At 65.9% G+C, this 14,090-nt stretch overlaps 2 protein-coding genes across 2 annotated transcripts; both read right to left on the reverse strand.

Moving 5' to 3' along the window:
• Nucleotides 1-221: 221 nt before the first annotated feature.
• On the reverse strand, nucleotides 222-8,868 carry LOC127464801 (galectin-4-like). Its single transcript, XM_051775267.1, has 11 exons — nucleotides 8,698-8,868; nucleotides 8,333-8,421; nucleotides 7,203-7,404; nucleotides 6,123-6,243; nucleotides 6,013-6,065; nucleotides 4,743-4,769; nucleotides 4,096-4,140; nucleotides 3,953-3,982; nucleotides 3,221-3,309; nucleotides 2,124-2,289; nucleotides 222-792 (listed from the first exon to the last, which is right to left on the reverse strand). Exons 1-11 carry the CDS (start codon nucleotides 8,740-8,742, stop codon nucleotides 646-648), a joined length of 1,014 nt encoding a protein of 337 aa, XP_051631227.1. The 5' UTR covers nucleotides 8,743-8,868; the 3' UTR covers nucleotides 222-645.
• Nucleotides 8,869-9,519: 651 nt separating this feature from the next.
• On the reverse strand, nucleotides 9,520-13,692 carry LOC127464800 (delta(3,5)-Delta(2,4)-dienoyl-CoA isomerase, mitochondrial-like). The gene is made up of 10 exons (XM_051775266.1): nucleotides 13,583-13,692; nucleotides 12,747-12,921; nucleotides 12,386-12,474; nucleotides 12,170-12,294; nucleotides 12,019-12,067; nucleotides 11,834-11,898; nucleotides 11,545-11,615; nucleotides 11,374-11,445; nucleotides 10,778-10,928; nucleotides 9,520-9,917 (listed from the first exon to the last, which is right to left on the reverse strand). Exons 1-10 carry the CDS (start codon nucleotides 13,614-13,616, stop codon nucleotides 9,813-9,815), a joined length of 936 nt encoding a protein of 311 aa, XP_051631226.1. The 5' UTR covers nucleotides 13,617-13,692; the 3' UTR covers nucleotides 9,520-9,812.
• Nucleotides 13,693-14,090: the final 398 nt, after the last annotated feature.

Raw genomic sequence — 14,090 nt, forward strand, 5'->3', positions numbered from 1 at the left:
TCCAGGGGGGCAGTTTTGGGGCTGTAACTTTGCAGTTGGCAGTTTGGGGGCAGTTTGGGGGCAGTTAGTGGGCTACTATTGGGCAGTTTTGGGGCTATAATGGAGCAGTTTGGGGACAGTTTTGGGGCTATAATTTGGCAGTTTGGGGGCAGTTTTGGGGCTATAATTTGGCAGTTTTGGGGCTATAATTTGGCAGTTTGGGGGCAGTTTTGGGGCTATAATTTGGCAGTTTGGGGGCAGCTTTGGGGTTACAATGGGGCAGTTATTTGGCAGTTTTGGGGCAGTTATTTGGCAGTTTGGGGGCAGTTTTGGGGCTACAATGGGGCAGTTATTTGGCACTTTTGGGGCAATAATTTGGCAGTTTTGGGGGCAGTTATTTGGCAGTTTGGGGGCAGCTTTGGGGCTACAACGGGGCAGTTATTTGGCACTTTTGGGGCTACAATGGGGCAGTTATTTGGCACTTTTGGGGCAATAATTTGGCAGTTTTGGGGGCAGTTATTTGGCAGTTTGGGGGCAGCTTTGGGGCTACAACGGGGCAGTTATTTGGCAGTTTGGGGGCAGTTATTTGGCAGTTTGGGGGCAGTTATTTGGCAGTTTTGGGGCAGTTTCAGGGCTATAATTTTGCAGCTGCGGGGCGGGGGTGTCTCAGAAGTGGACGTAGGACAGGACGACGTCGCCGTCGATCTCCAGCGTGTCCACGTGCGGCCCCGCCGGGACCCGGTGGTTGTAGTCGAAGAGGGGCTGCCCCTCCACGAACACCTTGAACCGATGGTTCCCGCAGCGGATCGACAGCTGGCACGGGGGGGACACGGGGGGAATCACACACGGAACCCCCAAACACCTCCCCACGGCCCCCCAGGGCCCCCCTCCAGTAACCCAACCCAAAACTCAACCAAATGACCCCGGAACCCCTAGAAATGACCCTTGGGACCCTCTAGGAGACCCCAAGACCCCCCCAAATGACCCCAAGGCACCCAAAATGACCCCAAGACCTGTCCAAATGACCCCAGAACCCCTAGAAATGACCCTTAGGACCCTCTAGGAGACCCCAAGACCCCCCCAAATGACCCCAAGGCACCCAAAATGACCCCAAGACTCCCCCAAATGACCCCAGAACCCCTAGAAATTACCATTAGGACCCTCTAGGAGACCCCAAGACCTGTCCAAATGACCCCAGAACCCCTAGAAATGACCCTTAGGACCCTCTAGGAGACCCCAAGACCCCCCCAAATGACCCCAGAACCCCTAGCAATGACCCTTAGGACCCTCTGGGAGACCCCAAGACCCCCCCAAATGACCCCAAGGCACCCAAAATGACCCCAAGACTCCCCCAAATGACCCCAGAACCCCTAGAAATGACCCTTAGGACCCTCTAGGAGACCCGAAGACCCCCCCAAATGACCCCAAGGCACCCAAAATGACCCCAAGACTCCCCCAAATGACCCCAGAACCCCTAGAAATTACCAGTAGGACCCTCTAGGAGACCCCAAGACCCCCCCAAATGACCCCAGAACACCTAGAAATGACCCTTAGGACCCTCTAGGAGACCCCAAGACCCCCCCAAATGACCCCAAGGCACCCAAAATGACCCCAAGACCTGTCCAAATGACCCCAGAACCCCTAGAAATGACCCTTAGGACCCTCTGGGAGACCCCAAGACCCCCCCAAATGACCCCAAGGCACCCAAAATGACCCCAAGACTCCCCCAAATGACCCCAGAACCCCTAGAAATTACCATTAGGACCCTCTAGGAGACCCCAAGACTCCCCCAAATGACCCCAGAACCCCTAGCAATGACCCTTAGGACCCTCTGGGAGACCCCAAGACCCCCCCAAATGACCCCAAGGCACCCAAAATGACCCCAAGACTCCCCCAAATGACCCCAGAACCCCTAGCAATGACCCTTGGGAGACCCCAACTTACCCCAACCGACTTACTCCAGTAACCCAACCCAACTCTCCCCTGTCCCCCCTCCCAGGACCCCAAATCTCCCCTCTGTGTCCCCCCCAAACCCCCTCAAACCCCCCTGTGTCCCCCCCAGGAGCCCTCAAACCCCCCCCAAACCCCGCTGTGTCCCCCCCCCAGCCCCCCAAAAGCGCCCCCAACGCCCCCCCCCAGCTCACATCGAAGTAGCGGCCGCGCTGGAAGGGGTTGTGGGGCACGTCCCTCTCCTCCTGCCCCCAGGACCCCCTCAGATGGCTGTTCCGGACCAGGACCCCGTCAGCCGGCCGGGGGTTCAGGTGCAGCAAAATGTCCCCCCCCGGCCCCGCCCGCAGGTTGATGTGGAACCTGGGGGGGCACGGGGGGGTCACAGGGGGGTTTGGGGGGGGCACAGGGGTTTGGGGGGTTCAGGTGCAGCAAAATGTCCCCCCCCCGGCCCCGCCCGCAGGTTGATGTGGAACCTGGGGGGGCACAGGGGGGTCACAGGGGGGTTTGGGGGGGGCACAGGGGTTTGGGGGGTTCAGGTGCAGCAAAATGTCCCCCCCCCCGGCCCCGCCCGCAGGTTGATGTGGAACCTGGGGGGGCACAGGGGGGGTCACAGGGGGGTCACAGGGGGGTTTTGGGGGGGTCACGGGGGAGTTTGGGGGGGTCAGGAGGGTTTGGGATGGTTAGGGACAGAGGGGGGGTTGGGGGTCACAGGGATTTGGGGGGTTCAGGTGCAGCAAAATGTCCCCCCCCAGCATCACCTACAGGTTGATGTGGAACCTGGGGGGGCACGGGGGGGTCACAGGGGGGTCACAGGGGAGTTTGGGGGTCACAGGGATTTGGGGGGGTCAGGAGGGCAGGATGTCCCCCCCCAGCATCACCTACAGGTTGATGTGGAACCTGGGGGGGCACAGAGGGGTTTGGGGGGCACAGGGATTTGGGGGGGTCAGGGGACTTTGGGGGGTTCAGGAACAGGGGACTTTGGGGGTCACAGGGATTTGGGGGGGACAGGAGGGTCACAGGGGCTGGGGGGCTCAGGGGGTCAGGGACAGGGGGGTTTTGGGGGTCACAGGGATTTGGGGGGGATCAGGGACAGGGGGGGTTTGGGGGTCACAGGGGTTTGGGGGGGATCAGGGACGGGGGTTTTGGGGGTCACAGGGATTTGGGGGGGTCAGGGAGGGTCAGTGACACGGGGGTTGGGGGGGGTCACGTGCAGCAGAACGTGCCCCCCCCCGCCCCACCCTCAGGTGGAGCCAGGGGGGGTCTTTTTGGAGAGGGGGGGGTCCCCCAATACCTGTTGGAGTCCGGGGGGATGAAGCCCTTGACCACGATGGTTTTCTTGGGGACGAGCCCCCCCGGGATGGTGGCGACGAAGGGGACGGACTGGGGGGGGGACACACACAAAAAAAGGGGGGCTCGGAGGGTGGGGAGACCCCCACACCCTGCCCAGCCCCCCCCAAAACCCCAACGACCCCCCAGGGAGCAAATAACCCCCCCCAGAGACCCCCCCAGGACCACAAATCCCACCCTGAGCCCCCCCAAAGCCCCCCTGGGCCCCCCCAAACTGCCCCAGGACCCCAAAGTCCCCCTTGTGCCCCCCCTCCGGACCCCAAATCCCACCTTAAGCCCCCCCCAAATCCCACCCTGAGCCCCTCCCAAAATCCCCCCCGAGCCCCCCCAGAACCCCAAATCCCACTGTGAGACCCCCCAGGACCTCAACCCCCCCCAAAATCCCTCCTGACTCCCTCCAAAACCCCCTCTGTGCCCCCCCAGAACCCCCCCAGGACCCCAAATCCCACCCTGAGCCCCCCAAAAGCCCCCCTGTGCCCCCCCAAACCCTGCCCAGGACCCCAAAACCTCTGCAAAATCCCCTTTGTGCCCCCCCGAACCCCAAATCTCACTCTGACCCCCCCCAAAACCCCCTCTGTGCCCTCCCCAACCCTTCTCCGGACCCCCAAATCCCCCCCAAAGCCCCCCTGCCCCCCCAAAAACTCCCCAACCCCCCCCCCAGCTGCCCCACACTCACCGGGTGGAAGGTGGGGGGCTGCCCCATCACCTGTGGGGGGGCACAGGGGGGTCAGTGAGGGGGGGGACACACCCCAGGGACCCCCCTGGGGACCCCCCCGCGATGGGGGGGCTCAGTTTTGGGGACCCCCCCGCCCCACTTACCGGCAGGTTGAAGTTGGGGTACGAGGGGATGGCCTGGGGCATGTCCTGGGGGGGGCACAGGGGTCAGGGGGGGCCCCAAATCTCACCTGGGGACCCCCCAAACCCACATGGGGGACCTCCAAACCCAGCTGGGGGTCCCAAAATACACCTGGGGACCCCCAAAATACACCTTGGAGAGCCCTAAATCTCACCTGGGGACCCCCCAAACCCACCTGGGGGGGCCCAAAATACACCTGGGGGGGCCCAAATACAGTTGGGGACCCCCCAAACCCAGCTGGGGGACCCCAAAATACACCTTGGGGGGGCCCAAAATACACCTGGGGACCCCCAAAATACACCTTGGGGAGCCCTAAATCTCACCTGGGGACCCCCCAAACCCACCTGGAGAACCCTAAAATACACCTGGGGGGGCCCAAAATACACCTGGGGGGGGGCCAAAATACACCTTGGGGGGGCCAAAATACAGTTGGGGACCCCCCAAACCCACCTGGGGACCCCCCAAACCCACCTGGGGGTCCCCATAAACACCTCCCCCCCCCCCAAACCCACCTGGGGGACCCCCAAACCCCCCCTGGGGACCCCAAAAATACCCCTGGGGGTCCTCAAATCCACCCAGGTGCCCCCCCAGGACCCCCCCCCAGACTCACCGGGACACACTGGGGGGCACACGGGCCCTGTGGAGAGAGGGGGGGTCAGGGGGGGCTTTTGGGGTACGGAGGGGGTTTGGGGGAGGTTTTGGGGTACAGGAGGATTTTGGGGGATACACGAGGGGTTCTGGGGTGGGGTTTGGGGCACAGGAGGGGTGCAGGGGTGGGGTTTGGGGGTCTTGGGGGGGCTCCAGGTGAGGGGAGGGATCCCAGAGGGGTTTGGGGGGGTTCTGGGGTGGGTTTTGGGGTCTGGGAGGGATGAGGGATGGGTTTTGGGGCACAGGGGTGTCTCAGGGGTGGGTTTTTGGGGTGAGGGGGTTTTGGGGGGGCTCACCCCGCCCCCCAGAATCAAGGCCGAGTGCAGCTCCAGAGGAGGGGGGGGATCCCAGGGGGGTTTGAGGGGGTTCTGGGGTGGGTTTTGGGGTCTGGGAGGGATGAGGGATGGGTTTTTGGGGCACAGGGGGGTTCTGGGGTGGGTTTTGGGGTCTGGGAGGGATGAGGGATGGGTTTTTGGGGCACAGGGGGGTTCTGGGGTGGGTTTTGGGGTCTGGGGGTGTCTCAGAGGTGGGTTTTGGGGCACAGGGGGGTTTCAGAGGTGGGTTTTGGGGCACAGGGGGGTTTCAGGGGTGGGTTTTGGGGTCTGGGGGTTTCTCAGGGGTGGGTTTTGGGGCCTGGGGGGTTTTGGGGGGCTCACCCCGCCCCCCAGGACGGAGGCCGAGTGCAGCTCCAGGGGGTTTGAGGGGGTTCTGGGGTGGGTTTTGGGGTCTGGAGGGGTTCTAGGGTGGGTTTCGGGGTCTGGGGGTTTCTCAGGGGTGGGTTTTGGGGCCTGGGGGGTTTTGGGGGGGCTCACCCCGCCCCCCAGGACGGAGACCGAGTGCAGCTCCAGGGGGGTTTGGGGGGGTTCTGGGGTGGGTTTTGGGGTCTGGGGGTGTCTCAGAGGTGGGTTTTGGGGCACAGGGGGGTTTCAGAGGTGGGTTTTGGGGCACAGGGGGGTTTCAGGGGTGGGTTTTGGGGTCTGGGGGTGTCTCAGAGGTGGGTTTTGGGGTCTGGAGGGGTTCTAGGATGGGTTTCGGGGTCTGGGGGTTTCTCAGGGGTGGGTTTTTGGGGTGAGGGGGTTTTGGGGGGGCTCACCCCGCCCCCCAGGACGGAGACCGAGTGCAGCTCCAGGGGGGTTTGGGGGGGTTCTGGGGTGGGTTTTGGGGTCTGGGGGGGTTCTGGGGTGGGTTTTAGGGTCTGGAGGTGTCTCGGGGTGGGTTTTGGGGGGGCTCACCCCGCCCCCCAGGACGGAGGCCGAGTGCAGCTCCAGGGGGGTTTGGGGGGGTTCTGGGGTGGGTTTTAGGGTCTGGGGGTGTCTCAGGGGTGGGTTTTGGGGGGGCTCACCCCGCCCCCCCAGGACGGAGGCCGAGTGCAGCTCCAGGTCCCCGCTGACGGTCACGGCCCCCACGCTCTCCGGGGGGAGTCGATGCGGGAACTCGGCGTAGTGGGACCCGTTCACCAGGAGCTGGGGGGGCAAGGAGGGCTCAGAGACCCCCAAAACACCCCCCCCGGGGCCATAACCCCCACCTCGAGACCCTCAGTACCCCCTGGAACCCCAAATACCCCCTTGGGGACCCCAAATACCCCCCAAGACCCCCAAATATCCCGTGGGCACCCCAAAGCCCTCCTGTGTCCAGAGACAAAACTCCCCCCCCAGGGGCCCCCAAATTCTCCCCTTGAGGACCCCAAATACCTCTCTGGGGACCCCCCCCATAAACCCCACCCTGCAGACCCCAAATTCCTCTTCAGAGCCCCTGTAACCCCCTTTAGGGACCCCCAAATCCCCCTTTAGGATCCCCAAATCCCCCTTTAGGACCCCCAAATCCCCCTTTATGGCCCACAACCCCCCCAAGGAGCCCCTCTAACCCCTTTTAGGACCCCCAAATCTCCGTTTAGGACCCCCCAGCCCCCCCCAGGAGCCCCTGTAACCCCCTTTAGGACCCCCAAATCCCCCTTTAGGGCCCCCCAAATCCCCCTTTAGGACCCCCAAATTCCCCTTTAAGACCCCCTAAACCCGCCCCGGAGCCCCTGTAAACCCCCTTTCCGACCCCCAAATCCCCCTTTAGGACCCCCAATCCCCCCCCAGGAGCCCCTCTAACCCCCTTTAGGACCCCCAAATCCCCCTTTAGGACCCCTAGAGCCCCGTCCAGGAGTCCCTGTAACCCCCTTTAGGACCCTCAGATCCCCCCTTTAGGACCCCAAATTCCACAGAAGCCCCTGTAACCCCCTTTAGGGACCCCCAAATCCCCCTTTAGGCCCCTCCACCCCCCCCAGAAGCCCCTCTAACCCCCTTTAGGACCCCCAAATCCCCCTTTAAGACCCCCCAGCCCCCTCAGGAGCCCCTGTAAACCCCCTTTAGGTCCCTCCAACCCCCCCCCCGGAGCCCCTCTCCCCCCCCCTTGTACCCCCCCCCAGCCCCCGTACCCGGTACCCGTGGGGGGTGACGTTGATGACGAGCTCGAAGGGCCCCCCCGGGTGCAGGGGTTGGGGGTCCTGGCGCTGCTCGTCCCCCCAGTGCTTCCCCCGGCGGCTGTTGAGCACCAGGACCCCCCCCGAGAAACGGGGGTTCACGTGCAGGGCCACGTCCGAGCCCTCCTCGGGGCCAGAGGTCAGGTTCACGCAGAAACTGGGGGGGGGACACGCGTTGGTGACCTCCCCGGGACCCCCCGAGACCACCCATGTCCCCCAGTGCCCCCCAGGATCCCCCCGGGACCCCCCAGGACCCCCCAGTGTCCCTGTGATCCACCCCCTCCTCGGGGCCCCCGGTCAGGTTCACGCAGAAACTGGGGGGGGACACACATTGGTGACCCCCCCAGGACCCCCCAGTGCCCCCCCCATGTCCCCCAGTGCCCCCCAGGATCCCCCCGGGACCCCCCAGGACCCCCCAGTGTCCCTGTGATCCACCCCCTCCTCGGGGCCCCCGGTCAGGTTCACGCAGAAACTGGGGGGGGACACACATTGGTGACCCCCCCAGGACCCCCCAGTGCCCCCCCCATGTCCCCCAGTGCCCCCCAGGATCCCCCCGGGACCCCCCAGGACCACCCAGTGTCCCTGTGATCCACCCCCTCCTCGGGGCCCCCGGTCAGGTTCACGCAGAAACTGGGGGGGGACACACATTGGTGACCCCCCCAGGACCCCCCAGTGCCCCCCCCATGTCCCCCAGTGCCCCCCAGGATCCCCCCGGGACCCCCCAGGACCACCCAGTGTCCCTGTGATCCACCCCCTCCTCGGGGCCCCCGGTCAGGTTCACACAGAAACTGGGGGGGGACATGCATTGGTGACCCCCCCGGGACCCCCCGAGACCACCCAGTACCCCCCCAGTGCCCCCCAGTGCCCCCCAGTGCCTCCCAGTGTCCCCCCATGTCCCCCTGGGGCCCCCCAGTGCCTCCCAGTGTCCCCCTAAAAACCCCCTCATTCCCTCTGGTGTCCCACCCAGTGCCCCCCCCCAGTCCCTCCCAGTCGCCACCCCAGTCCCCCCCAGTGCCCCCCAGTGCCCCCCAGTGCCTCCCAGTGCCCCCCAGTCCTCCCCAGTCCCCCCCAGTGCCCCCCAGTACCTTTTGGCGTGGTGGGCCACCACCCCCTGCACGTAAATGGCCATCCCGGGATGGAGCCCCCCGGCCACGGGGGCCACGTAGGGCAGGGGCTGGGGGGGGGACACGGGGTCAGGGGGGCCCGAAATGTCCCCGGGGGGGGACACTGGGACCCCCAGGACCCCAACATTGGGGGAGGGGGACACAGGGACCCCCCAGGACCCCAAAACCTGCAGGGCCAAGGGGTGACGACAACCCCAGACCCCAGTTTGGGGGTGACAGGGACCCCAACCCTGTCCCTGGGGGGGGTCACAGGGACCCTGAGCCCCGCCCCCTTCATTTTTGGGGTGCCCCCCAGCCCCCCCCGCCCCCGTTTTTGGGGTACCCACCGGGTTGTAGGCGGGCAGGTACCCGGGCGCGGGGACGAAGGCCATGGCTGGTGGCACTGGTGGCACTGGTGGCACTGGTGGCACTGGTGGCACTGGTGGGAGCGGTGACACCACGGGGGGGGCCCTTTATACCCCTTCTCCACGTGGGGCCCCCCCCCTTCCCCATTTCCGGCCCCTCCCAGGGTGGGGAGTGGACTTTGACCCCCCCGGACACAGGAAATGGGGAGGGGGTGACACACCTGGCACAGGTGACACACCTGGCTCAGGTGACACACCCGGCACAGGGGACACACCTGGCTCAGGGGACACACCTGGCTCAGGTGACACCGCCCTGGACTCTGCCCTGGGAGGGGCCGGATGGGCCCTCGGACCTTTGCCCTTCCCCAGACCCCCGGGAGGCACTTTGGGGACCCCCAAAAGCACTTCGGGGACCCCCAGAGCCCCAGGGGCCCTTTGGGGACCCCCAGGAGCACTTTGGGGACCTCCAGACCCCCAGGGGCCCTTTGGGGACCCCCAGGAGCACCTCAGGGACCCCCAGAGCCCTGGTGGCACTTTGGGGGTCCCAGGAGCACCTTGGGGACCCTCAGGAGCACTTTGGGGATCCCCAGAGCCCTGGTGACAATTTGGGGACCCCCCAGGAGCACCTCGGGGACCCCCAGAGCCCTGGTGGCACTTTGGGGATCTCCAGACCCCCAGGGGCACTTTGGGGATCCCCCAGGCCCCTGGTGATAATTTGGGGACCCCCAGAGCCCTGGTGGCACTTTGGGGACACGGGGACCCCCCCCAGGCCCCACCCCCAGTGACAGGACAAGACCAGGGGACTTGGGGACAAACGGGTTTATTGGGGACACCGAGGGGACCCCAGAGCCCGGGAAGGGGACACTGAGAGGGGTTGGTGGCACTGAGGGGACCCCAGAGCCCAAGAAGGGGACACTAGGGAGGGGGTGGTGGCACTGGGGTGACCCCAGAGCCTGGGGGACATCGAGAGGGGTTGGTGGCACTGAGGTGACATTAAGGCTGAAGGGGATTTGGGGACACCCCGGTGACACCAGAGCCTGGGGACGGGGAGGGGATGTTGGGGACACAGAGGGGACCTCGGTGGCCCCCCGGGGACATCAGAGCTTGGCAAAGGGGACCTCCTCGGGGCCCTTCTTCTCCTGGGCCGCCTGCACCGACTTGAGGATGTCCTCGGTCTGCAGCATGGCCATGTTCCACGTGGCCTGGGGGGACACGGACACCCGTGGGGACAGGGACAGGGGGACAGGGACACCCCTGGGGACAGGGACAGGGACACCCCTGGGGACAGGGACACCCTTGGGGACAGGGACAGGGGGACAGGGACACCGGGACACCGGGTGGGGACAGGGCACCCCTGGGGACAGGGACAGGGGACATCCCTGGGGATAGGGCACCCCTGGGGACAGGGACAGGGGACACAGGGACACTGGGACAGGGACAGGGACACCCCTGGGGACAGGGGACACCCGTGGGGACAGGGACAGGGGACACAGGGACACTGGGACAGGGACAGGGACATCCCTGGGGACAGGGCACCCCTGGGGACAGGGACAGGGGACACAGGGACACTGGGACAGGGACAGGGACACCCCTGGGGACAGGGGACACCCGTGGGGACAGGGACAGGGACACGGGGTGGGGACAGGACACCCCTGGGGACAGGGACACCCCTGGGGACAGGGACAGGGACACACAGGGACACCGGGGTGGGGACAGGACATCCCTGGGGACAGGGACAGGGGACACCAGGATGGGGACACAGGGACAGGGACACCCCTGGGGACAGGGACATGGGGACACAGTGACACCAGGACACGGAGAGGGCCACCCCTAAGGACATGGATGTGACACCCCTGGGGACAGGCAGGATGTGGGAGGGGATGTGGCATTTGGGGGATCTCAGGTGACACGATGTTCTGGGGACAGGGGACACACACGGCCTTTGGGGGGTGTCCCAGATTTTGGGGGGGTGTCCTGGATTCTGTGGGGCCGTCCCAGGATTTGGGGGGTTGTCCCAGATTTTGAGGGGGTGTCCCGGCCTTTGCCCCCCCCCAGCACCCACCATGTGCTGCAGCCCCTCGGGGGTGGGTCGGTCCCTCGAGTAGACGAGGTTGATCTTGGTGCCCTGCACGGCCACGGGGCTGCGGGCGGCGATGGCCACGGCCACCCCCAGGGCCACCTCCAGCAGCGTGGCCTTGTCGGGCAGCACCCGGCTGGGGGGGCACGGGGTCACCCCAAAATACACCCCAGCACCCCAGAAATACACCCCAGCACCCCAAAAATACACCCCAGCACCCCAAAACCCTCCCAGGGACCCCCCAAACCAATGCTGGCACCTCCAAACCCCCCCTGGCCACGGCCACCCCAAAACCCACCCCAGCACCCCAAAAGCCCCCCCGATCCCCCCATGGGACCCCCAGGGGACCCTCAGTACCCCCCCCTCCTAGTTTTTAGGGTGGGGAACCCCCCCTGAATTTTGGGGCCCTTCCTGATCTCGGGAACCCCCTCACCTGACCAGGCCCCCCCTCAGTGCCTCCCCCCCGAATTCTGGGGACCTCCCCCAGCCAAGGGGGGATGGTGGTGACCCCCGGGGGACCCTCAGTGCCCCCTCCCCGATTTTGGGGCCCCCTCCCCTGGGTTTTGGGGCCCCCCCCCCACCTGACGAGGCCGCAGCTCAGGGCCTCGGGCGCCAACATCCTGCGGGCAGTGAAGGCCAGCTCGTTCACCAGGCTGGGGGCAAGGGGGACACCGGGGGGTCATGGGGGGTCACCCATCACCCCACACCCCCCCACACCTCTCAGGACCCCCCCCACAGCCCCCCCCACCCACCTCTGGCTCCCCACGATTTTGGGGAGGCGCTGGAGGGTCCCCACGTCGGCCGCCAGCCCGATGTCAACCTCCTGGGGGGACATTTGGGGACATTTGGGGACATCAGGGACGTTGAGGGGGGTGACAGAGGAGTGGTCAAGGGGTTCCAGGGACACCCAAGGGGTCCTGGGGACACCCATGAGGCCCCAGGGATGTCTGAGGGGTCTCGGGGACACCCAAGGGGTCTTGGGGACACCTGAGGGGTCTCAGGGACACCCGAGGGGGGTCTCGAGGACCCCTCGTGTCCCACCTTGACCTGGAACGAGGCGTCCTGGGAGCAGAACCGGATGTCACAGGCCGAGATCAGGTCAACACCTGCAGGGGGGGTTCATCTTCATCCTCATCCTCATCCTCATCCCCATCTATCCCATCCCATCCCCTCCATCCCATCCCCTCCCCTCCCCTCCCCTCCCCTCCCACCCCGTTCCCACTCACCGGCTCCGATGCAGGGGCCGTGCACGGCAGCAATGACGGGCTTGGGGCACTGGGGGGGGGTCAGGAGGGTCAGGGGGGAAGATTTGGGGGGATCCGAGGGGATTTTGGGGTGCCTGAGGGGGAGGATCCGCCCCCGCCCCTCCGTCCCCACCTTTTCCAGCACGGAGAAGCTCTCCTGGAACTCCAGGATCTTCTGGCGCAGGTTCCAGGCGCGCCGGGCCACGTCCTCGCCCGGGATCCCCAGGAAGAGCCCCCCCAGGTCCGCCAGGTCGATCCCTGGGGGGGGGGCACGGTCGGGGGGGGGCTCAGGATCCCTCCAGGACCCCCCCAGACCCCCCCAGGCCCCACTCCCGGCCTCTGGAATCACCGGAGGTGAAGGCGTTCCCGGCGCCCGAGACGACGACGGCGCGGCACGAGGGGTCCCGGGAGATGTCCTGGAAACATTCCACCAGCTCCCTGCGGGATTGGGGGGGGTCAGGGGGGCACCAGTGTCCCCCCAGGGCGTCCCAGTCCATCCCAGTGTGTCCCAGTGTGTCCCAGTCCCTCCCAGTCCCTCCCAGTACCTCCCAGTACCTCCAGCAGAGCAGGTTGATGGCGTTGCGCTTGCCGGGCCGGTTGAGCTCCACGTGCAGGACGTGCTCCCGCTCCCACCCCAGTGCTCCCAGTCCATCCCAGTCCATCCCAGTGTGTCCCAGTGTGTCCCAGTCCATCCCAGTCCCTCCCAGTACCTCCAGCAGAGCAGGTTGATGGCGTTGCGCTTGCCGGGCCGGTTGAGCTCCACGTGCAGGACGTGCTCCCGCTCCTGCCGCACCCGCAGGGTCTGGAATTCCCGGGGAGGGGCCCCCGGAGCCCCCGACGGCTCCGACGCCTCCGACGCCATCGAGCGACGCAGGACCCGCAGCGCTGGGGGAACTGGGATGGACTGGGAGCCACTGGGACCCACTGGGGAGGGACTGGGAGGGACTGGAATGGACTGGGATGAACTGGAGGGAACTGGGACCCACTGGGATAGGACCGGGAGCCACTGGCACGGACCGTGGGGGGAACTGGGGAGGGACTGGAATGGACTGGGACAAACTGCAGGGAACTGGGACCCACTGGGGAGGGACTGTGAGGGACTGGAATGGACTGGGACCCACTGGGATAGGACTGGGAGCCACTGGGGAGGCACTGGGAGACACTGGGATGGACCGTGGGGGGAACTGGGGAGGGACTGGGGGCACTGGGAACCTACTGGGCACACAAGGACAGACTGGGCAGGGACTGGGGGAGAACTGGGGGGGGGTCACTGGGAGTTACTGGGAAGGCACTGGGAGTTACTGGGGGGTCACTGGGAAGGCACTGGGAGTTACTGGGGGGTCACTGGGAGTTACTGGGGGGGTCACTGGGAGTTACTGGGGGTCACTGGGAGCCCCGGGGGGGGGTCGCGGGGGGTTCAAGGTCACCCGGGGGGGTCCCTTGTCCGGCCCGGGGGTGTTTTGGGGGAGGTCCGGGGGAGGTCACGTGTCCCGGAGGGGTTGGTCACGTGCCTCCCCCCCGGGGGGTCTCTCCCCCCCCCACTCACGTGCCCGGAGCAGCCGCGCGACCACCAGCGCCATCGGCCCCGCTCCGCCGCCAGGGGGCGCTGCCGACTTCCGGCACCCGCAGCCAATGGGAGCGCAGGAAGCACGGCCACGCCCCTCTCCGGGCGGAAGTGACGCGTTACCCGCCCCCTTATGGGCGGAAGTGGCTCCGGGACCCCAAAAAGCTCCCGAAACGTCCCAAAATCCCCCCAAATCCTCCCCCAACCTCTCCAAATCCTCCCCAGCCCCCCTAAAATGCTTCCAACCCCACCCAAAATGCTCCCCGAGTCCTCCCCCAAACCCCTCAAAATTCCCCTAAACCCCCCCAAAACTCCCTCAGACTCCCCCAAAAACCTTCCCTACCCTCCTGAAATCCTCCCCAAACCCCCTAAACCCTCCAAAACCCCTTCCCAAACCCCCTAAACCCCTTCCCCAAAAAATCTCCGTGTGTGTTTTCCAAACAGGTTTATTTTTTTGGGGGGGGGGGGGGGTCACAGAGGGACCCCGTCG

Source organism: Manacus candei, unplaced genomic scaffold (assembly GCF_025592945.1).
Source record: "Manacus candei isolate 608988 ecotype Guabito, Panama unplaced genomic scaffold, ASM2559294v1 h1tg000272l, whole genome shotgun sequence".
NCBI lineage: Eukaryota > Metazoa > Chordata > Aves > Passeriformes > Pipridae > Manacus > Manacus candei.

Bases quoted from the DNA above. Each gene is read 5' to 3' on its own strand.
- LOC127464801 (XM_051775267.1), bottom strand. From the start codon at position 8,742: ATGGCCTTCGTCCCCGCGCCCGGGTACCTGCCCGCCTACAACCCG. The intron at 4,770-6,012 runs GTGAGCCCCCCC...CTCTCTCCACAG, and splicing joins CCTCCGTCCTGGGGGGCGGG to GGCCCGTGTGCCCCCCAGTG. The intron at 3,983-4,095 runs GTAAGTGGGGCG...GCCCCCCCACAG, and splicing joins ACCCCAACTTCAACCTGCCG to GTGATGGGGCAGCCCCCCAC.
- LOC127464800 (XM_051775266.1), bottom strand. From the start codon at position 13,616: ATGGCGCTGGTGGTCGCGCGGCTGCTCCGGGCAC. The intron at 12,068-12,169 runs GTGGGGACGGAG...ACCCCCCCCCAG, and splicing joins GCTTCTCCGTGCTGGAAAAG to TGCCCCAAGCCCGTCATTGC. The intron at 11,616-11,833 runs GTGGGACACGAG...ATGTCCCCCCAG, and splicing joins ACGCCTCGTTCCAGGTCAAG to GAGGTTGACATCGGGCTGGC.